Source organism: Symsagittifera roscoffensis, chromosome 1, assembly GCF_963678635.1.
Source record: "Symsagittifera roscoffensis chromosome 1, txSymRosc1.1, whole genome shotgun sequence".
Lineage (NCBI taxonomy): Eukaryota > Metazoa > Xenacoelomorpha > Acoela > Convolutidae > Symsagittifera > Symsagittifera roscoffensis.
Window position 1 is genome coordinate 47,427,831 of NC_087062.1, and position 22,945 is coordinate 47,450,775.

A 22,945-nucleotide genomic window follows, 5' to 3' on the forward strand; every position below is an offset into this window, starting at 1 on the left:
ACAGGAGCGGCCTACTAATAGCCCACGCAAATTGCTGTTTCTTCGAGATATCCATTTTTGTTTTTGAAAACGGTTTTGTACTTTTTTTTGCCCATATTAAAAGAAACAATTTGGCAAAAATGTATGTCTTTAGTCGTTTAGGAGAGCTCCTAAAATGGTGAAAATGTTTTTGGCCGACCTAGAAAGTTGTGTTAACGAAATTATCAAAAAATGTTTTTTCACTTTTCAAGTTGACTATTTCTGCTTGTCTAACATGAACACCCTCAAAAGAACATTAACTAAACTTCAATATTCACAATTTAACGCCTTGAGTAACGGTCATAATCATTAAAAATGGGAAAATGCAAAAAGTAGCACCCACAGCCATGACTTGGTCCAAAATTGTTATGATGAGTTTTGAGTTGTGATGTGACGTTTTGTAACGAATCTGATAATGCTGCTGGGATGATGTCAAACACCACGCATATCTTTGAGAAAATGAGAAGACACAGTTGTTGATTGTTTTCAATAGACATGATTGGGCCCAAAGAGCGAGTCAGTGCTGGCCTCCCACTGCCCTTGTACATGCCATGACACGCTTCCCCGTTCGCCTGAATCAGCAGATTTTCGACACCTTTGGTTCACCATGATTATTGGCTTAAAAAACGACAAATTTTGACATCACAAAAACAATTGCGGAGACCTAATGCAAAGTCATGCTCTAAAAATTGCGACCAAGCGATTTTTTTAACCAGACGATGATTTTTTTTAATATGACGAACATTTGCCAAATGGTAATTTTTTTGATATTTAAGTTTTTTGATATTCGCAGCATTTGCCAAACAATATCTTTTAGAATAATATGATAAGGCTTTTGTATTATTCGACACAAGCTCTCAGCTAGATGCGATACAAGCGTGTTATTTATTGCTTCACAAGCGTGTTATTTATTGTTTCATGGCAAGAATTTGAAATGTTATGTAAAAAAAGGAACCTTGGCCCTTTGGAAGAATGCATCTCCATATGCAGCCCTATTTTCCTCTTTGCCACCCCATGCTTTGATGGAACTGGCCTGGAGAGCCCTGCCGAAGCTGAAGCTCAACTTCCAGGGCTTCTTCACGTTCTGCAAACCATTCATCGCATTCAGATTCAGAGAGGCGTCCTGCTCCGACATCCCACCAGAGAGAAACACGACACCTGAAAGTTTGACACGAAAACGAACAGTAACATAAAAAGAACAGATCAATAAAATTAGAAAACAAGGATAAACAAGAAATCAAAATCATCGAAGTTGCATTGTCACATCTGATTTCAGTGACGTGGCTTAATAATTCACGCTGGAAATCAGGGGCCGAGGGCGGAAAACGCTTAACTATATAACTAGTTGCTGCATCTCTTAGTATTTGTATAATGAAAGGTACCAGGCATTACATGCGGCACCACTCTTATGAAGGCAGTGACAGTCCTCAGGGCTATCTCCTGGTGACTGGCCCTCGTGGCACAACTCTGTCCGGGGGTGACCATGTTCGGTTTGAGCAGTGTGCCTTCTATGTAGACATCGTGCTCTATTAGCTCCCTGTACTGAGCACTCAGCACCCTCCCCGCCACTCTCTGACACACCTCGATAAAATAATCTCTGTCATGCAGGATTTCCGGCTCAACTATCGGCACCAAACCATTCTACAAAGCAGCGCAACGATTCAATATACTCAAATATAATGTTTAAAAAAATCTATTAGAAGCTTCGAACGTTGCCTTTAATTTTGTTGTATAATGGAAATGCAAAAAACATATCATAATGGAACCTAAGAGCCTCTTACTTAAGGACTCGACCCTCGCCACTCAAAGCCCCTTCTTTGGCACTAAATGACGACATCCATTTTCAGCTGACCGACCCTAAGCTTTTGGTAAAGCGTCTTCGGCGCTAACCTATACTAATTTGAAGTGAGCGCGCCGAAAAAAAACAGTTCTTTGGTCAAAACTTTCCGGCGTGTTTTTGTTTTGAAAATTGTCAGGGGTGCACAATTTTTTTTTCAAAATAAAGTTCCTATGGTGTTATGAGAAAGCTCGTGAAGTTAGTATGGTCTGTTCGACCTTAAGATAAGAAAAAACCTTAAAAAATCCACAAACCCCAAAGAAAAGACAAGATCAGCCCTTAGCTCAGATGAAAATATTTCCACACATGCTGGCAAACTCGTGCATCTTTGGCCAGATCAGAGGTCACAGCCCTGATATTAACATCACCTGGGGTTCCATCGGCCGTTATTTTCAGCACTCCTCTCCACTTTGCAAAATCACACCTAGCCTTCTTGTACCTTTCACATCTCTCGTCTAGACCTTCAAGCCCTCCGGTCACCACTTCTCCTGGACATCCGCCTTGGCTCACGGTTCCCTGGTCCACTTTGATGCCTAGGGTGATATGGTTGTCCTGAAGCAGCTTCACAATTCGCCCGCCTGTTTCCGAGTCAGTTTGGTACAGTGTTTCATCAAACAAAATGACACCGCCAATGTATGCTTTCACTCTTTCTGCTTCTTCAAACAAAGTCTGCCGATAGACTCTTAAATAAGAATTGAGACCTTCACAATGCTTCAGTTTTATGTTTCACAATCTATTAAACCTTTTGTGAAAATCTATTATAATATAGAAAACTATATATTGAATTACCGTAAAACTATCTCATTTTTTCTCTTCAGATTTACAAAAATCTATTGGAAAAGCAGTCGAACAGCAACCAAATTTAGGCCAATTTTTGTGGTCCTATAATCGCAGTCATAGTATTATGAGCAATATTTTATGGTTCAAGCGTATCAAATACTATTGAGTCGGTTACAAAACACTAGCTCACTGATTATCACTGAAACCAATATTTAAAAAACTTGAATGAAGAAAAGAATAACCTCCTAATATTTTCTGTGTTCTCCTTGCCAATAGTTGCCATGCGCTTCCCGAAAATGCCCGTGAACTCATCGAGAGCCAAGATGCCTCTCCCACCAGCTACAATATTGCTGGCAATGTCTCTCAACTCTTTCTTTTGTTCCACCAAAAGTGCGTTTGAGGTCTGTGTCCATTTTGAACTGCTCCACGATTCTCCCATTTTGTTTTTCCGAAGTCAAGTTTGTTTCAAAGTCAAAGAAATTTAAAATGGTTGCCGAAATTATACTGACCACTTAAAAAAGAGACCGAAGTATTGCGATTGACAATTTGGCGAGGTAAGAAGAGAAATTTAAGGGGGTGTAATTGAAGAAGGTGGTGGTTCTTACGTTTGCACAACTGGCGTGTTCAGACGCGCTGTTCTAGAAGTAGAGTCAATTTTGATTGCTTCGAGCTAGAAGAAGTTAATGAATTTATGATAAGAATTCGAGCAGTAAACCGATATCGCCACTAAAACTAAAATTGAAACAAATATGAACCGGCCAATTGAACAGATGACTGGCTGTGGGGGCGTTCAACAGTGGTCTAGGACAACAAGCCGAGGGGACTTCAAGCCCAAATGAAAACTTTACAAGCACTAATAAATATGAATTGTCCAATTGAAAAGATGAATAGCTTTGGGGGCGTGAGTCAAGGACAACAAGCCGAAGGGATTTCAAGCCGAAATTAAAACTTTACAAGCACCGATAACTATGAACAATCCAATTGAACAGAAGACTGGCTTTGGGGGCGTTCAACAGGGGGTCTAGGACAACAAGCCGAAGGGGTTTCAAGCCGAAATTAAAAGTTTACAAGCACCGATAAATATGAACCGTCCAATTGAACAGATGACTGGCTTCGTGGGCGTTCAACAGGGGGTCTAGGACATTAAGCCGAAGGGACTTCAAGCCGAAATTAAATTTTTACAAGCACCGATAACGATGAATCGTCCATTTGAAAAGATGACTGGCTGTGGGAGCGTTCAAAAGGGAGTCAAGGGCAACAAGCCGACGGGACTTAAATCCAAAATTAAAATTTTACAAGCACCCCACTTGATAAGAATTCGAGCAGTAACTCGATATCGCCACTACAACTGAGATTGAAGTAACTATGAACCGTCCAATTGAACAGATGACTGGCTGTGGGGTCGTTCAACAGGGGTCTAGGACAACAAGTCGAATGAACTTCAAGACGAAATAAAAACTTTACAAGCAACGATAAAAATGAACCGCCCAATTAAACAGATGACAGGCTTTGGGAGCGTTCAACAGGGGTCTAGGACAACAAACCGAAGAGACTTCAGGCCGAAACTAAAACTTCACAAGCACCGATAAATATGAACCGTCCAATTGAATAGCTGACTGGCTGTGGGGGCGATCAACAGGGGTCATGGACAACAAGCTGAAGAGACTTCAAGCCGAAATTAAAACCTTACAAGCACCCAAAACGCTAATTTATCATCTGTAAAACGTGGCGTTTTTAAAATTTTGGCAAGTTTAGTCAATAATAAGCGTTATTCATGACAACGCAGCACTTGTGGTTCGCATCCGTTAATAACAACAGCCGGTTTTTGAAATGCATAAACTTTAAAAATGAAAAAGGTTTTCAACCATGTTCTAGTTCTCAATTTTCCGAAAGATCATTTGGGGGCTTAAATTTTATGCAAACGCCAATAACTAGTAAAGAAAGATCACGAAATTTAAAAATTCTTCAAAAAAATTTTCAAATTATTCATGTTTCACGACTTCATAAGGAACTATTTGGTTTGAAGTACCTAATTTTACGATTCGGCATGAAGTCCCGTCGGCTTGATATCCGGCCCTCATTCAACAATGCCGAAGTACAACAGTGCCGTAAAAGGCGGAAAAAACTTCAGAATAACTTAAACGCTTTTTCTGAAGAGCGATTAATTACTGACTATAATTATCAAAGTAAACTACTCCAATTTTGGCGCTAAAATGTCAGCAACTGCAAAATAAACAATTATTTTGGCGCCAAAACGTCTAAATTGAAAAATTTCTCTCTGAAAATCTGATTATGTAGCAGTATTTAGATAACCGCGTATTCACACACGTCAGTAACAATTTTTTAACTGTTTAACATTGTTAATCACTGTTTAACAAGGTTTTCATTTACGGCACTGTTGAACTAATTTTTTTTCGGCACTGTTGTACTTCGGCATTGTTGTACTGCCCTTAGGCTGTCGATTATTGAACTCGAATATTGTGATAAGTTGGAAGGCGAGGCAGATGGGGACCAATCGTTTAGCAGACCAATCTTTTGGCATAAAAATTGAAAAATGAGTCTGTTAGCAGACCAATGTAATAGAGTGATGGATAATCGATTGACAGACTCAGAGAGACACTGTGTCCGTGGCCAAGTTTCCCCAATTAAGTCAATTATCTCGCAATTCGTCAAGAAAACTATCAACTTCAGTAACACAACATTCTAAAACAGCGGCAAAACAAAGATTTGCGCGAACAATTACACTCGTGTTGAATTAAAGCGCAGCGGAGCAAGCGGTCGCTAATCGCCAATGTCGCGTTTGAAGTTAGCTATCACAGTTCACAGTTTGTAATTGTACTGAGTGAGCTAAAAAACCGGTCTGCTAAATTCCCAAGCACCGAGGCAGATAGAATGATGAATTCTCATAGGTTCCAATATTCATAGCTCACAATAAAAATCAGTCGGATAAGTTAAAAAAAATTTTTTTTATCTTTTCAAGTTCTGATTGGTTGAAATTTGAGCCAATGATTTTCTGGATTGATTGTATACTGTTCAAGTAGCATAAACAAAAGCTGCAGAATAGTGACCGCCGCAGCCGTGCCAACGTGTTGCGAGCTTGCCACCAAAGAGTAGGACTCTTAACAAAATTTAAAGTCCGTTATCGCCGCGAAGCGGTGACGCGCGCGTAGCGCACCCAACGACGACCTTAAGCCGAGACTCAGCTATTTTAAGTCTTCTGACCAACTGAAAAGATTTGGGACTTATGCAACTGCTTTTTTATTTTAGAACCTATGGGACTGATTTTTCATTTTGGGACATATGAATACGCACCGATAGAATCAACAGGTGATTCATAAAAAAAACGTGTTATACAAAGATAACGGAGTGCGGTCTGTACTTAGACAACAGCGTATTCATACTCGTCAGTAAGCAGACAATTACCTTAACCAATCAGAATCGAGATGAGAACGCAAATTTACTAAATAAATAGTTATTAATTATTCATTTCTTCCTTGTCACGAGTCTGGTTGGTTAATACAGTATTTGTCTAATTACTGACGAGTTTGAATCCGCGAATGTCGCAATACTAGTGCGTAACCAAAGATAGGGTGCTAGGCATTTTAGAAGACCGGTTTTTAGCAGAACGGTTTTCTAGTAGACTCAGAACAATTATAAATTGTGATATCTAACTTCGAACGCAGATTTGGCAATTAGAGACGCTTGCTCTGCTGCGTTTTTAATCAACACGAGTGTTATTGTGCGCGTACATTTTTGTTTTGCCGCTAATTTAGACTGTTATTCTTGTGAAGTTGATAGTTCAATCAATCATCCATCATTTTATTTTGTTGGTCTGCTAAAAGTCTCATTTTTCATTTTTTATGCTAACAGATTGGTCTGCTAAACGATCGGTGCCCCAAAGATAGCACAACGGCTACATATCTATATATACAAACAAACTGAACATAACACGCAATCGTTTTATCAATTTATAAATATAGGACTCCAAATAGATAGAGCCATAGCTCTATATCCTTATCAATATTCAATGCCTCTTAAAGATTGACGGAGGAATTCGACTTTTGTCGCGATCGAAAACGGTCGCTCAAACGGCACGACATGCGGTCTATGTTTGCAGTCACAAGTTTAAAAAAGGCATCTTAAAAAAAGACCAGCACAAACCACATTTGATAATACTAGAATGATGCCACCAGATAGAAAGCAATTCCAAATAGCCGCGACCTATTTTGATCATTCGAGACGGGTGCGAACAAAAAAAAACCGCAATCGAAATGACTCAAAAATCAGATGCAAATCGGTACTTCTTCACCCTCAAAACTTTTCGCAGCAATGTCTCAAAAGCGTTTATGAGACTTGATATGGAATTCCCCGGGCGGAGGTGCTCCACTCATGATTCGACCCAAACAGTCGAACGATGTTCGTTTTTGACTTTCATCGACTTTACCGGGCATTGTTCGACTTTGTTCGGCTTTACCGGACATTGTTCGATTTTTTATTCGACATTGTTCAATTTTTTATTCGACTTTGTTCGATTTATTGGGAATTTTTCGTATTTACCGAGAATTAGCCGAAGCGTCCAGAACTACAACAAAATCCGACATCATTTGTAAAATACCTCAGCCTGGGCAGCCGCCAAATATAATAGAAAATACCACGAACTTGAGCATAGTAGATTTGTATAGTCCGTATAGATTCGTAGAGAGTTTAGTTGTGGGACTTTCAGTCAACCAGACCAAAAATGGCTATGTATCGATGTATGTAAAATACCCTAAATGAGTTAAGGTAAAAAAGATTGAGGTAAAATTTACCTTAACATAACTTTAATTTGACCATAATTTTACCACATCGAATAATGGGAAGTTTTCTATACCCAAAATAAACTATGTTATTTTTCTTCCGAAAGCTATGAAAAAAAGAGAAAAAAAGGTTAATACAAAACTTAAGCTAATCTTAAGAGCGGGCCAGAAGCCCGAAAAAAGTTTTTGTTAACTTAAAAAAATTATATCGTCACATTCACTTCGAATTTAGAATTTTTTTATTTATCAAAATCAAACTTTTTTCGTTTCCTCGATAGCTATCAACAAAGTGCAAAAAATTTTAAGGTAAGACAAAAATTTAATCCAATTTTTGGAGAGAGCCAAAAGCCAAAAAAACTTTGATTTTAATTTTAAAAATTGAATGATCACATTCACTTCAATCTCAGGAACGCTTCAAATATCAATTTAAGCTATGTTTTTATTCTTCCGAAAGCTATAAAAGTGAAGCAAAAAAAAATCTTTCTCAAATTGTTAATCACTTCAAGGCAACAAATTTCGGAAAATTATGCGTATCGACAAATATAGCTTGTAACTTTGCAATTTTTATGCGCTCATGGAAAATGGAAATAAGAAGGAAACTTGAATCATTGATAACAAAAGAAAAAAATGAAGGAAATCGAAAATCAAACCATACGAATTCCGAAATAAACTCATTCCAAACTTTATTGCTGCTGAAGTGATCGTGTCTAGTTTTTGATTTTTAACGCAATCCCTGCTAATTATCAAGCTTCACCGAGAACTACTGATACAAAATCAAATGTTTTGAAAAAAACTTATATCAAAATCTGACTATTCTCTGATGATCAAATTATTGAAACTCTATAACGATTCCATAGAAAAATTTTCCTGTGCGTTTTTGGTGATTCGTAATTCAAATATGTTCGTTATTCCGATGTAGATGAAAACTTAGTGCTGTGATTATCATAAGTGGCTATTTAGCTGATCGCTTAGGATATCGCTTTTCAATAACCAGAATTTTTTTTAGGGATAAATTATGTTGATTAGGCTGATACATTCTTCCAAAACTCACAACGCAAAATATCACGAGCGTTTGCTTTTTTCTCTTTTTCTCTTTCTTTTTCAATTTTTTTTTGCTATTTTATAACCAGAGAGTCAAAAATTAGCATTTTAACCGTAGTTGCAACAAAAGTCTTTCGTCATTTCACCCAGCAAATGTACCCAGTTACTAAAATAGTCTTTGAACATGTTTAAAGACTTGTCTCTGGAGCCCAGGAACATACAGACACAAAATAGTGCGCCTATCCAGTGCACATTTTGACCTCTTAATGACAAAAAGCCCTTGAATTTCAAGCTTAGGGTTTTATAAAGGAAAGTATAACTAGAAGAAAAGTCAAAAGAGCCAGCGGGAATCAAGTCGACCAGATTGAGAAAATTGGCACCTAAACAGTCAAACCGGATTTTAACAAAAACTCAAAAATAATTACCATGAATGAGGCTACGGGTCTATGAGATACATACCTCTATTGGGTGCGTTTACCTTCCCTTGGCTCTTAGAAAAAAGTATAATGGTTTTAATAGTTCCGAGTACGCAGGCAGCGTTAGCAATTAGTGATTACCAGGAAAAATCTCTGTTTAAGAAAAAAAACCTGCTCTGGGTTCATAGGTATATTTTCGTAAAATGTTACTAAAATTAACTAAAAAATTTTTATTGCAAGGGTTAACGGCACCCTGAATTTCAAAAGTTATTGGTTAAAAAAGACATCCATCAATATTTAACTCCCTATTTTTGTCAGTTTGTGCCGTATTCCGCCTCGGCCGTCTCAGTTCCGGGGTTAACAATTAAGCCTGTGCATATCCTAGTAGTAGCCAGGGAGTCAAGAACCGTTATATCTACCGTTTTATCCCACAGCCACAGGAGCGGCCTACTAACAGCCCACGCAAATTGCTATTTTTTCGAGTTATCAATTTTTGTTTTTGAACAGCTACTTTTTTTCGCCCATATTAAAAGGAACAATTTGGCAAAAATGTATGTCTTTAGTCGTTTAGAAGAGCTCCTAAAATGGTGAAAAAGTTTTTGGCCGACCTAGAAAGTTGTGTTAATAAAATTATCAAAAAAAAATTTCACTTTTCAAGTTGACTATTTCAGCTTGTCTAACATGAACACCCTCCAAACAACATTAACTAAACTTCAATATTCACAATTTAACGCCTTGAGTAACGGTCATAATCATTAAAAAATGGGAAAATGCAAAAAGTAGCACCCACAGCCATGACTTGGTCCAAAATTGTTATGATGAGTTTTGAGTTGTGATGTGACGTTTTGTAACGAATCTGATAATGCTGCTGGGATGATGTCAAACACCACGCATATCTTTGAGAAAATGAGAAGACACAGTTGTTGATTGTTTTCAATAGACATGATTGGGCCCAAAGAGCGAGTCAGTGCTGGCCTCCCCACTGCCCTTGTACATGCCATGACACGCTTCCCCGTTCGCCTGAATCAGCAGATTTTCGACACTTTTGGTTCACCATGATTATTGGCTTAAAAAACGACAAATTTTGACATCACAAAAACAATTGCGGAGACCTAATGCAAAGTCATGCTCTAAAAATTGCGACCGAGTGCGATTTCTAATCATGCATGACTTTCAGATTTTGGCTAGGGCTAATCATGTCGAGACACCTTCCTTTTTAACAGCCCACGGCTTTTTAACACCTCCTTTTTAACGACCGAGTGCGATTTCTAATCATGCATGACTTTCAGATTTTGGCTAAGGCTAATCATGTCGAGACACCTTCCTTTTTAACAGCCCCTCCTTTGGTACTAATTGACGACATCCATTTTCAGCTGACCGACCCTAAAATTTTAGTAAAGCGTCTTCGGCGCTAACCTAGACTAATTTGAAGTGAGCGCGCCGAAAAAAAAACAGTTTTTTTGGTCAAAATTTTCCGGCGTGTTTTCGTTTTGAAAATTGTCAGGGGTGCACAAATTTTTTTTCAAAATAAGGTTCCTATGGTGTTATGAGAAAGCTCGTGAAGTTCTCGTGTTCGACCTTCAGATAAGAAAAAATCTTAAAAAATCTACAAACCCCAAAGAAAACACAAGATCAGCCCTTAGCTCAGATGAAAATATTTCCACACATGCTGGCAAACTCGTGCCTTTTTGGCCAGATCAGAGGTCACAGCCTTGATATTAACATCACTTGGGGTTCCATCGGCCGTTATCTTCAGCATTCCTCTCCACTTTGCAAAATCACACCTAGCCTTCTTGTACCTTTCACATCTCTCGTCTAGACCTTCAAGCCCTCCGGTCACCACTTCTACTGGACATCCGTCTTGGCTCACGGTTCCCTGGTCCACTTTGATTCCCAGGGTGATATGGTTGTCCTGTAGCAGCTTCACAATTCGCCCGCCTGTTTCCGAGTCAGCTTGGTACAGTGTTTCCTCAAACAAAATGACACCGCCAATGTATGCTTTCACTCTTTCTGCTTCTTCAAACAAAGCCTGCCGATAGACTCTTAAATAAGAATAGAGACTTTCACAATGCTTCAGTTTTATGTTTCACAATCTATTGAACCTTTTGTGAAAATCTATTATAATGTAGAAAACTATATATTGAATTACCGTAAAACTATCTCATTTTTCTCTTCAGATTTATAAAAATCTATTGGAAAAGCAGTCGAACAGCAACCAAAATTAGGCCAATTTTTGTGGTCCTATAATCGCAGCCATAATATAATGAGCAATTTTTTATGGTTCAAGCGTATCAAAGACTATTGAGTCGGTTACAAAACACTAGCTCACTGATTATCACTGAAACCAATATTTACAAAACTTGAATGAAGAAAAGAATAACCTCATAATATTTTCTGTGTTCTCCTAGCCAATAGTCGCCATGCGCTTCCCGAAAATGGCCGTGAACTCATCGAGAGCCAAGATGTCCCTCCCACCAGCTACAAAATTGCTGGCAATGTCTCTCAACTCTTTCTTTTGTTCCGCCGAAAGTGCGTTTGAGGTCTGTGTCCATTTTGAACTGCGCCACGATTCTCCCATTTCGTTTTTCCGAAGTAAAGTTTGTTCCAAAGTCAAAGAAATTTAAAATTATTGCCAAAATTATACTGACCACTTAAAAAAGAGACCGAGGTATTGCGAATGACAATTTGGCGAGGTAGGAAGAGAAATTTAAGAGGATGTAATTGAAGAAGGTGGTGATGCTTACGTTTGCACAACTGGCGTGTTCAGACGCGCTGTTCTAGTAAGAGAGTCAATTTTGATTGCTTCGAGCTAGAAGAAGTTATTGAATTTATTATAAGAATTCGAGCAGTAACCCGATATCGCCACTAAAACTAAGATTGAAACAAATATGAACCGTCCAATTGAACAGATGACTGGCTGTGGCGGCGTTCAACAGGGGTCCACGACAACAAACCGAAGGGATTTCAAGCCGAAATTAAAACTTTACTTTCACCGATAAAAATGAACCGTCCAGTTGAACAGATGACTGGCTGTGGGGGCGTTCAGCAGTGGTCTAGGACAACAAGCCGAAGGGACTTCGAGCTCAAATGAAAACTTTACAAGCACCAATAATTATGAATCGTCCAATTGAAAAGATGAATGGCTTTGGGGGCGTTCAACAGGAGTCAAAGACAACAAGCCGAGAAGGGATTTCAAGCCGAAATTAAAAGTTTACAAGCACCGATAAATATGGACCGTCCAATTGAACAGATGACTGGCTTTGGGGGCGTTCAACAGGGGTCTAGGACATTAAGCCGAAGGGACTTCAAGCCGAAAATAAAATTTTACAAGCACCGATAAAGATGAATCGTCCAATTGAAAAGATGACTGGCTGTGGGAGCGTTCAACAGGAGTCAAGGGCAGCAAGCCGAAGGGACTTAAATCCAAAATTAAAATTTTACAAGCACCCCACTTGATAAGAATTCGAGCAGTGACTCGATATCGCCACTACGACTGAGATTGAAATAAACACAAACCATCCAATTGAACAGATGACTGGCTGTGGGGTCGTTCAACAGGGGTCTAGGACAACATGCTGAAGGGACTTCAAGCCGAAATTAAAACCTTACAAGCACCCAAAACGCTAATTTATCATCTGCAAAACAAGGCGTTTTTAAAATTTTGGCAAGTTTAGTCCATAATAATGTCATTCATGACAATGCACCACTTGTGATTCGCATCCGTTAATAGCAACAGCCGGATTTTGAAATGCATAAATTTTAAAAATGAAAAAGGCTTTCAACCATGTTCTACTTCTTAATTTTCCGAAACATCATTTGGAGGCTTAAATTTTATGCAAACGCCAATAACTAGTAAAGAAAGATCACGAAATTCAAAAATTCTTCAATAAAATTTTTCAAATTATTCATATTTCACGACTTCATAAGGAACTATTTGGTTTGAAGTACCTAATTTTACGATTCGGCATGAAGTCCCGTCGGCTTGATATCCGGCCCTCATTCAACAATGCCGAAGTACAACAGTGCCGTAAAAGGCGGAAAAAACTTCAGAATAACTTAAACGCTTTTTCTGAAGAGCGATTAATTACTGACTATAATTATCAAAGTAAACTACTCCAATTTTGGCGCTAAAATGTCAGCAACTGCAAAATAAACAATTATTTTGGCGCCAAAACGTCTAAATTGCAAAATTTCTCTCTGAAAATCGGATTATTTAACAGTATTTAGCGTATTCACACACACGTATTCACACACATCAGTAACAATTTTTTATCTGTTTAACATTGTTAAACACTCTTTAACAAGGTTTTAATTTTCGGCGCTGTTGAACTAATTTTTTTTCGGCACTGTTGTACTTCGGCATTGTTGTACTGCCCTTAGGCTGTCGATTATTGAACTCGAATATTGTGATAAGTTGGAATGCGAGGCAGATGGGGACCAATAGTTTAGCAGACCAGTCTTTTGGCATAAAAATTGAAAAATGAGTCTGTTAGCAGACCAATGTAATAGAGTGATGGATAATCGATTGACAGACTCAGAGAGACACTTCCCCAATTAATTCAATTATCTCGCGATTCGTCAAAAAAACTATCAACTTCAGTAACACAACATTCTAAAACAGCGGCAAAACAAAGATTTACGCGCACAATTACACTCGTGTTGAATTAAAGCGCAGCGGAGCAAGCAGTCGCTAATCGCCAATGCCGCGTTTGAAGTTAGCTATCACAGTTCACAGTTTCTAATTGTTCTGAGTGAGCTAAAAAACCGGTCTGCTTAATTCCCTAGCACCGAGGCAGATAGAATGGTGAATTCTCATAAGTTCCAATATTCATAGCTCCCAAAAAAAAATCAGTCGGATAAGTTAAAAAGTTTTTCTTTTTGAGTTCTGATTGGTTGAAGTTTGAGCCAATGATTTTCTGGATTGATTGTATACTGTTCAAGTAGCATAAACTCAAGCTGCAGAATAGTGACCGCCGCAATCGCGCCAACGTGCTTAACAAAATTTAGAGTCCGTTATCGCCGCGTAGCGCGCCCAACGGCGACCTTAAACCGAGACTCAGCTAATTTAAGTCTTCTGACCAATTGAAAAGATTTGGGACTTATGCAACTGCTTTTTTATTTTAGAACCTATGGGACTGATTTTTCATTTTGGGTTCATATGAATACGCACCGATAGAATATAGAATCAACGCGTGATTCATGAAAAAAACGTGTTATACAAATATAGCGGAGTGCGGTCTGTATTCATACTCGTCAGTAAGCAGACAATTACCATAAACAATCAGAATCGAGATGAGAAAGAAAGTTTACTAAATAAATAGTTATTAATTATTCATTTCTTTCTGGTCACGAGTCTGGTTGGTTAATACAGTATTTGTCTAATAACTGACGAGTCTGAATCCGCGAATGTCCCAATACTAGTGCGTAACCAAAGATAGGGTGCAAGGCATTTTAGAAGACCGGTTTTTAGCAGAACGGTTTTTTAGTTGACTCAGAACACTTATAAATGGTGATATCTAATTCGAACGCAGATTTGGCAATTAGAGACGCTTGCTCTGCTGCGTTTTTAATCAACACGAGTGTTATTGTGCGCGTACATCTTTGTTTTGCCGCTAATTTAGGCTGTTATTTTTGTGAAGTTGATAGTTCAATCAATCATCCATCACTTTATTTTGTTGGTCTGCTAAAAGTCTCATTTTTCATTTTTTATGCTAACAGATTGGTCTGCTAAACGATCGGTCCCCTAAAGATAGCACAACGGCTACATACCTATAAATACAAACAAACTGAACATAACACGCAATCTTTTTATCAATTTATAAGTATAGGACTCCAAATAGATAGCGCCATAGCTCTATATCCTTATTCAATATTCAATGCCTCTTAAAGATTGACGGAGGAATTCAAATTTTGTCGCGATCGAAATCGGTCGCTCAAACGGCACGACATGCGGTCTATGTTTGCTGTCACAGGTTAAAAAAAGCATCTTAAAAAAAGACCAGCACAACCCACATTTGATAATACCAGAATGATGCCACCAGATAGAAAGCAATTCCATATAGCCGCGACCTATTTAGATCATTCGAGACGGGTGCGAACGAAAAAAAAACCGCAATCGGAATGACTCAAAAACCAGAAGCAAATTGGTTCTTCTTCACCATCAAAACTTTTCGCAGCAATGCCTCAAAAGCGTTTATGAGACTTGATATGGAATTCCCCGGGCGGAGGTGCTTGACTCATGATTCAACCCAAACAGTCGAACGATGTTCGTTTTGACTTTATTTGACTTTACCGGACATTGTTCGACTTTGTTCGGCTTTACCGGACATTGTTCGATTTTTTATTCGACTTTGTTCGATTTATCGGAAATTTTTCGTTTTTACCGAGAAATAGCCGAAGCGTCCAGAACTACAACAAAATCCGACATCATTTGTAAAATACCTCAGCCTGGGCAGCCGCCAAATATAATAGAAAATACCACGAACTTGAGCATAGTAGATTCGTATAGTCCGTATAGATTCGTAGTGAGTTTAGTTGTGGGACTTTCAATCAACCAGACCAAAAATGGCTATGAATTGATGTATGTAAAATACCCTAAATGAGTTAAGGTAAAAAAGATTGAGGTAAAATTTACCTTAACCTTACCTTAATTTTACCATAATTTTACCACATCGAATAATGGGAAGTTTTCTATACCCAAAATAAACTACGTTATATTTCTTCCGAAAGCTATAAAAAAGAGAAAAAAAGGTTAATACAAAACTTAAGCTAGTCTTAGGAGCGGGCCAGAAGCCCAAAAAACGTTTTTGTTAACTTAAAAAATATATGTCGTCACATTCACTTCGAATTTAGAGTTTTTTTAATATCAAAATTAAACTTTTTTTGTTTCCTTGATAGCTATCAACAAAGTGAAAAAAATTTTAAGGTAAGACAAAATGTAATCCAATTTTTGGAGCGAGCCAAAAGCCCGAAAAAATTTTTATTTTAATTTAAAAAATTAAAAGATCACATTCACTTTGATCTCAGGAACGCTTCAAATATCAACTCAGGCTCTGTTTTTATTCTTCCGAAAGCTATAAAAGTGAAGCAAAAAAATGTAAAACAAAAATTTAAACCAATCTTTGGAGCGAGAGAGAAGCCCGAAATAAAGAGTTTTCTTTACTTTAAAAAACTGGATAACCTTTTTCACTTCAAAAATAGCAACGTTCTATATATCAAATTTAAGCTCTGTTATGGTTCTTCCGATAGCTATCAACAGTTTGCAAAACAATAAAAAATAAAAAATAAATATGTTAATCTTTGGAGTGAGCCGAAGCCCGAAAAAAAGTTTCATCATTTTAAAACCTTATATTGTCACCTTAAATTCAATTTTAGGAGCGTATTTTACGTTTAAAAGTAACACATTTAAAGTTTCAACGATTGCAGTACTTGGAGTACTTATGGATAAATAGGGCAGAAGACTTTTTGAAGCGAGTTTTTAGGCCAAATCTAGCCCCTCAAACTGACATTAAGTTTTTTTTTCATCCAAACAAAATTGCTGTTAATGCATTTCTATAACAGTACTGACCACGTATCAAACAATTGCGACAATTTTTTCTGGATAGTTTCATCCGTGAAAGTTTTTTGTATAAAAACTCTCAATCGTTTTTTTTGCGTAGGCAAACACAAAAAGCTCACACCCAATTTTTCAGTTAAAGTTAATGTTAGGTTAGGGTAAATTTCAACTTAATAACTTTTTAAGTTGAAGTGAAGGTAAAATTAAGATAATTTCAAGGTAAATTTTACCTTAATTTTTTTTCTTAACTCATATATTGTAATTTAAATACATCGAAACATACCCTTTTTTTGTCTGGTTGATTGAAACGTAAGTCCAACAACTGAACTCGGGATATACGAATCTGCGAAACACAAGTTTGTGGAACTTTCTATTATATTTGGCGGCTGCCCAGGCTGACGTTTTTCAAACATGATCTGACAAATGATGTCCGAGTTTCGTTGTAGCTCAGGACGCTTCGGCCTGTTCCCGGTAAAAATAAAAAAATTCCGATAAAGACAAACAAAGTCAAATAAAGTCGAAAAATGACCGGTAAAGTCGAACAAATTCGACCAAAGTCGAACAAGTCCCGGTAAAGTCGAACAAAGTAGAAAAAGGACATCGTTCGACTCAAAAAGTCGAAGTCAGACATCGCTTGACTGTAAAAGTCCAAAACGAACATCGTTCAAGCCTCAATCATGGGTCGAGCACCTCCGCCCGGGCATTCCATATCAAGTCTCATAAACGCTTTTGAGGTATTGCTGCGAAAATTTTGGAGCGCGAAAAAATACTGTTTTCTTTACTTTAAAAAAATAGATAGTATTTTTACTTCCAAAATAGCAACGTTCTATATATCAAAATTAGGCTCTGTTTTTGTTCTTCCGATAGCTGTAAGCAGATTGCAAAATTGTACAACTTTGTTCAGCTTTACCGGACATTGTTTGACTTTATTCAACTTTGTTCGACTTTATTGGAAGTTTTTTGCTTTTACCGGGAATTAGCCGAAGCCTCCTGAAATACAACGAAACTCGAAAAAAGCAACGTCAAAAATAGAAACGACTTCGAAAATAGCAACATTCTATATATCAAAATTAAGCTCTGTTTTTGTTCTTCCGATAGCTATAAGCAGATTGCAAAATAATAAGGTAAGTTAAAAAAATTAAGCCAACCTTTGGAGCGTGCCCAAAGCCCAAAAAAAGCGGTTTTTCATTTTCATTTGTCGTCACATTTGTCGTGAATATATCGTCACATTCATTTCGAATTTACGAGCGTATTATACATTCAAAAGCAACCCATTTAAAGTTCTAAGGATTGCAAAAATCTGCAGAAAAAAACGTAGTACTTATTGATATATAGGCAGAAAATTTTTTGAAGCAAATTTTCAGGCCAAAAATAGTCCCCCAAACTGAATTCATGATTTTTTTTTCAAAAAAAAAAATTGCTGTTAACGCATTTCATTAACAGTACTGAACACGTATCAAACAATTGCGACAACTTTTTTCGGGATGTTTTCATCCGTGAAAGATTTTTGTTTAAAACTCTCAATCTTTTTTTGGGGTAGGCAAACACAAAAAAAGGCACACCCCATTTTTCAGTTAAAGTTAAGGTTAAGTTGGGGTAAATTTCACCTTCATAATTTTTAATGTGAAGTTAAGGTAAAGTTAAGATATTGTTAAGTAATTTACCTTAGTTTTTTTTGACCTTTACTCGTTTAGGGTGTTTTACATATATCGAAACATAAACATTTTTGGTTTGGTTGATTGAAAGTTCAACAACTCAACTCTCGACGAATCTATACGGGCTATACGAATCTACGATGCTCAAGTTTCTGGCATTTTCTATTAAACCTGGCGGCTGCCCAGGCTGAGGTATTTGACACATGGTCTGACAAATAATGTCGAGTTTCGTTGTAGTTCAGGACGCTTCGGCTTTTTCCCGGTAAAAAAAATTACTGATAAAATCGAACAAAGTCGAATAAAGTTGAGCAATGCCCGGTAAAGTCGAACAAAGTTGACCAAAGTCAAACAAGATCCGGTTAAGTCGAACAAAGTCGAAAAAGGACATCGTTCGACTCAAAAAATCGAAATCGGACATCGTTCTACTGTAAAAGTCGAAAATGAACATCCATCTACCGTTTCGGTTGAATTATGAGTCGAGCAGTTGCACCCGGGAATTCCGTATCAGGTCTCATTAACGTTTTTGAGGCATTTCTGCGAAAAGTTTTGAGCGTGGAAAAGTACCAATTTGCCTAAGGTTTTTGAGTCGTTCCGATTGCGTTTTTTTTCCTTCGCACCCGTCCCGAATGATCAAAATAGGCCGCGGCTATATGGACTTGTTTTCTATTTGGTGGCGCCATTCTGGTATTACCTAATGTCGGTTGTGCTGGATTTTTTTTAAGTTGCTTTTTTGAACCTGGGACTGCGTAACATAGACCGCATGTCGTGCAGTTTGCGCGACCGTTTTCGGTCGTGACTAAAGTTGAATTCATCCGTCAATCTTTAAGAGGAATTGAATAATGAATAAGGATAAAGAGCTATTGCGCTAACTATTAGGAGTCCGATACTTAGGATGATGAAACGATTGCGTGTTTTGTTCAGTTTGTTTGTATATATAGGTCTGTAGCCGTTGTGCTATCTTTGGGAGACCGATCGTTTAGCAGACCAATCTTTTAGCATAAAAAGTGAAAAATTAGTCTTTTTGCAGGCCAACGTAATAAAGTGATGGACGATTGATTGATAGACTCAACACGATGCTTAGTCTGAGGCTAAGCTTCCCTAATTCAGACAATTATCTGGCAATTTGTAAGCAAAACTATCAACTTCAATAATACAACAGTCTTAATTAGCAGCAAAACAAAATTTTACGCGCAAAATAACACTCGTGTTGAATAGAAGCGCTGTAGAGCAAGCTGTCGCTAATCACCAATTCTGCGTTTTTGAAATTATATATCACATTTTATAATTGTTTTGAATCTGCGATGCTAACAACCAGCCTGCTAAAATTGCTAGCACCCTTATCTTTGGTTACGTAGCAGCATTTAGACGACCTTGTATTCAGACTTTTCATTAGTTAGACAATTGCTGTATTAACGAATCAGAATCGAGACAAGGAAGAAATGAATAGTTAATAATTATTTATTAAGTAAATTTGGCTTCTCATCTCGATCTGATTTGTTAATATGGTAAATGTCTGCTTACTGGCGAGTATGAATACACGATTGTCTAAATGCAGACCGCATTCCGCTATCTTTGTATAACACGCTGCTATTTTCATGAATCACGCGTTTATTCTATCTGCGCTTGAATTCAACACGAGTGTTCTTGTGCGCGTAAATCTTAATTTTGCCGCTAATTTAGACCGTTGTATTTTTGAAGTTGATAGTTTTTATTATAAATTGCGAGATAATTGTCTGAATTGGGGCAGCTTGGCCCCAGACTAAGCGTCTTTATGAGTCTGTCAATCAATCATTCATCATTTTTCTTCGTTGGTCTGCTAAATGACTCATTTTCACTTTTTATGCTAAAAGATTGGTCGGCTAAGCGATCGGTCCCCCAAAGATAGCACAACGGCTACAGACCCATAATTACAAACAAACTGAACAAAACACTCAACTTAAGTAGAGGACTACTAATAGACAGCACCATAGCTCTCTGTCTTTATTCAAAATTCAATGCCTCTTAAAAATTGACGGAGAAATTCAACTTATGTCACGATCAAAAACGGTCGATCAAACGGCACGACATGCGGTCTATGTTACGCAGTCCCAGGTTAAAAAAGCATCTGAAAAAATGACCAGCACAACCCACATTTGGTAATACCAGAATGGTGCCACCAAAAAGAAAGCAATTCCATATAGCCGCTGCCTATTTTGATCATTCAAGACGGGTGCGAACGAAAACAAACCGCAATCGGAACGACTCAAAAGCCAGATGCAAATCGATACTTTTTCACCTTCAAAACGTTTGAGACTTGATATGGAATGCCCGGCCTGAGGTGCTCGACTCATGATTCGACCGAAACGGTCAAACGATGTCCTTTTTGGACTTTTACAGTCGAACTATGTCCAATTTCGACTTTTTGAGTCAAACGATGTCCGTTTTCGACTTTGTTCGACTTTACCGGGCCTTATTCGACTTTGTTCGGCTTTATCGGAAAACTTTCGTTTTTACCGGGAATTATCCGAAGCCTCCTGAATTACAACGAAAATCGGACATCATTTGTCGGATCATGTGTCAAAAACCTCAACCTGGGCAGTCACCAAAAACAATATAAAATACGGCGAACTTGGGCATCGTAGATTCGTATAGCCCGAGTTGAGTTGTTGGACTTACGTTTCAATCAACCAGACCAAAAATGGCTGTTTCGATGTATGAAAAAAAACACGAAATGAGTTGAGGTAAAAAAAATTCAAGGTGAAAATTAACATAAAATTACCATAACTTTACCTTAACTTCAACTTAAAAAATATTGGGGTGAAATTTACCCTAACTTAACCTTAACTTTAACTGAAAAATTTGGTGTGCTCTTTTTGTAATTGCCTACCCCAAAAAAGATTGAGAGTTTTATACAAAAATCTTTTACGGATGAAATTGACCGGAAAAAAACTGTCGCGATTGTTTTATACGTGTTCAGTTTCTGTAATAGAAATGCATTAACATCATCTTTTTTTGAATGAAAAAATCATAACGTCAGTTTTGGGGGCTAGATTTGGCCTGAAAACTCGCTTTAAAAAATTTTCTGCCCTATTTTTTTCTCCATATTTTTTTCTGCTGTTTTGCAATCGTTAGAAATTTAAACGGGGTAGTTTTTAATCTATAATGACTTCCGATATTCGAAATGAATGTGATGATATAACTTTTTAAAATGAAAAAAAAAACCTTTTTTTCGGGCTTCGGGCTTGCTCCAAAGATTAGCTTAACTTTTATTCTTAACATAGTTTTTTTTGCTTCCCGTTTATAGCTTTTGGAAGAATAAAAACAGATCTTAAATTAATGTTTCAAATGTTCCTGAGTTTGAAGTAAATGTGGCGATATAATTTTCTTAATTGAAAAAACTTCTTTCGGGCTTCCGGCTTGCTTCAGGGAAAGACCTAAGTTTTTGATTTACCTCGAAATTTTTTGCAATTTGCTGATAGCTATCAAGGAAACAATAAGAAAGCTTAGTTTTGATATATAAAAAGTTTCTTTTTTCAAAGTGAATGTGACGAGATAGTCTTTTTAAGTAAAAAAAAGTCTTTTACGGGCTTCTGGCCCGCTCCTAAGATCAGCCTAAATTTTGTTTTATCAATTTTTAAAAATCTTTTCATAGCTTTCGGGAGAAAAATAAAGTAGTTTATTTTGGGTATACAATAATTCGATGTGGTTTATTTTTTGTGGTCACGATTTTTTATTTCTAGTACAGAACAATTTTGGGGCGCCTGGGTCCTCTCGTTTATGAGCTGGTTTAAGTTTTTGTAAACAGTTTTTTTTGCAATCTATTTGTTGATATGGGTATAAGAAAACATCATTTGATTTTCCTACTGTTTGGATTACGTTTTTTTCCTCTTAACTTCAAAAAATTTACATTTTAAGTCAATGTTGTGCCAATATTTTGGTTTGGGTGTTAAACTTGCTTTTGTTTTTTTCTGGTTTTTTTCAAAATCAGTTTTGCTGAGACATGTTTACATGAGTAGTTTCAGTGTTTAGATTGTGTTAGGATAGGCCTAATTTCTTCGTACTTCTCAGATTTAATTGACATGAAGTAGCATTACCTTAAATGCATAGAATTGGAAATCGCTGACCCTATCCATCCGTTTATATCGAGTTATTTTACAAATACCTAAGTCATTACGCATCAAGAAGAAAATCGAATAACAACAACAGAAGAACCTGCTTTGGAGGAATTGTACTATGAAGGATAGCGTTTTATTTAGTCATTTTTGATGAATCTACTCAATTGCTGAGCAGTAGCCTTCAAGATGATTCGTATCTGTCTATCCGGTTTGTAAGGTCAGTAGTGTATTCGCGGTTTTTTCGGCTTAAATCTTAATCGGCAAAAAGGAATGAAGTTGCAAAGTCTCGAGAATGAGTGTCTGCTTACACGTATTGAATGCGTTCTATTGTTTATATTTAACGGATACCTAAGTATAATGAGTTTCGATCACACCTTGTTTTAATAGGCCTTCTCATTTTTGATTGTTTCCCCCATCACAAAACTCGGACGAGCACAATGTAATGCTATCGTGCGCCTTGCTAGGTTGAGTCATTGATGAATTTTCAGCTCATCAGCTTGCCTAGGGTAGCCCACAACTATCCGTGAGAATGAAAAAAAAAATCATGCGCAAAATTTTTACTTTGGGCATAAGTTTTATTTTAAGGGTTTTCAATGATAGTTTTGCGTTCCAACTAACAGGAGAACAAGATACGAAAAATATGAAGAAAAATCATCAAAACTACCAATCTTAATTATTTTCTATCAGTTGGAAGACCTAATGTTTAAACCACTAGAAATCATACTCACGCTTTTCTGCAATAGTCCAAAAATG

General features: G+C 37.3%; 1 protein-coding gene and 1 pseudogene across 1 annotated transcript; both read right to left on the reverse strand.

The window, feature by feature from the left end:
* Positions 1-299: 299 nt before the first annotated feature.
* On the reverse strand, positions 300-3,148 carry LOC134857707 (fructose-bisphosphate aldolase C-like). The gene is made up of 5 exons (XM_063873749.1): positions 2,878-3,148; positions 2,162-2,537; positions 1,401-1,659; positions 974-1,176; positions 300-590 (listed from the first exon to the last, which is right to left on the reverse strand). The coding sequence occupies exons 1-5, from the start codon at positions 3,072-3,074 to the stop codon at positions 300-302; spliced, it is 1,326 nt and encodes a 441-aa protein (XP_063729819.1). The 5' UTR covers positions 3,075-3,148.
* Positions 3,149-9,821: 6,673 nt separating this feature from the next.
* Positions 9,822-11,470, reverse strand: LOC134857723 (fructose-bisphosphate aldolase C-B-like; annotated as a pseudogene).
* Between the last annotated feature and the right edge of the window lie 11,475 nt (positions 11,471-22,945).

Excerpts from the sequence above, each read along its gene's own strand:
- LOC134857707 (XM_063873749.1), bottom strand. The coding sequence starts at position 3,074 with ATGGGAGAATCGTGGAGCAGTTCAAAATGGACACAGACCTCAAACGCA. Across the intron at positions 1,660-2,161 it reads ATGCACGAGTTTGCCAGCAT|AATGGTTTGGTGCCGATAGT; the intron begins GTGTGGAAATAT and ends GCTGCTTTGTAG. Across the intron at positions 1,177-1,400 it reads GGTGCCGCATGTAATGCCTG|GTGTCGTGTTTCTCTCTGGT; the intron begins GTACCTTTCATT and ends TCAAACTTTCAG.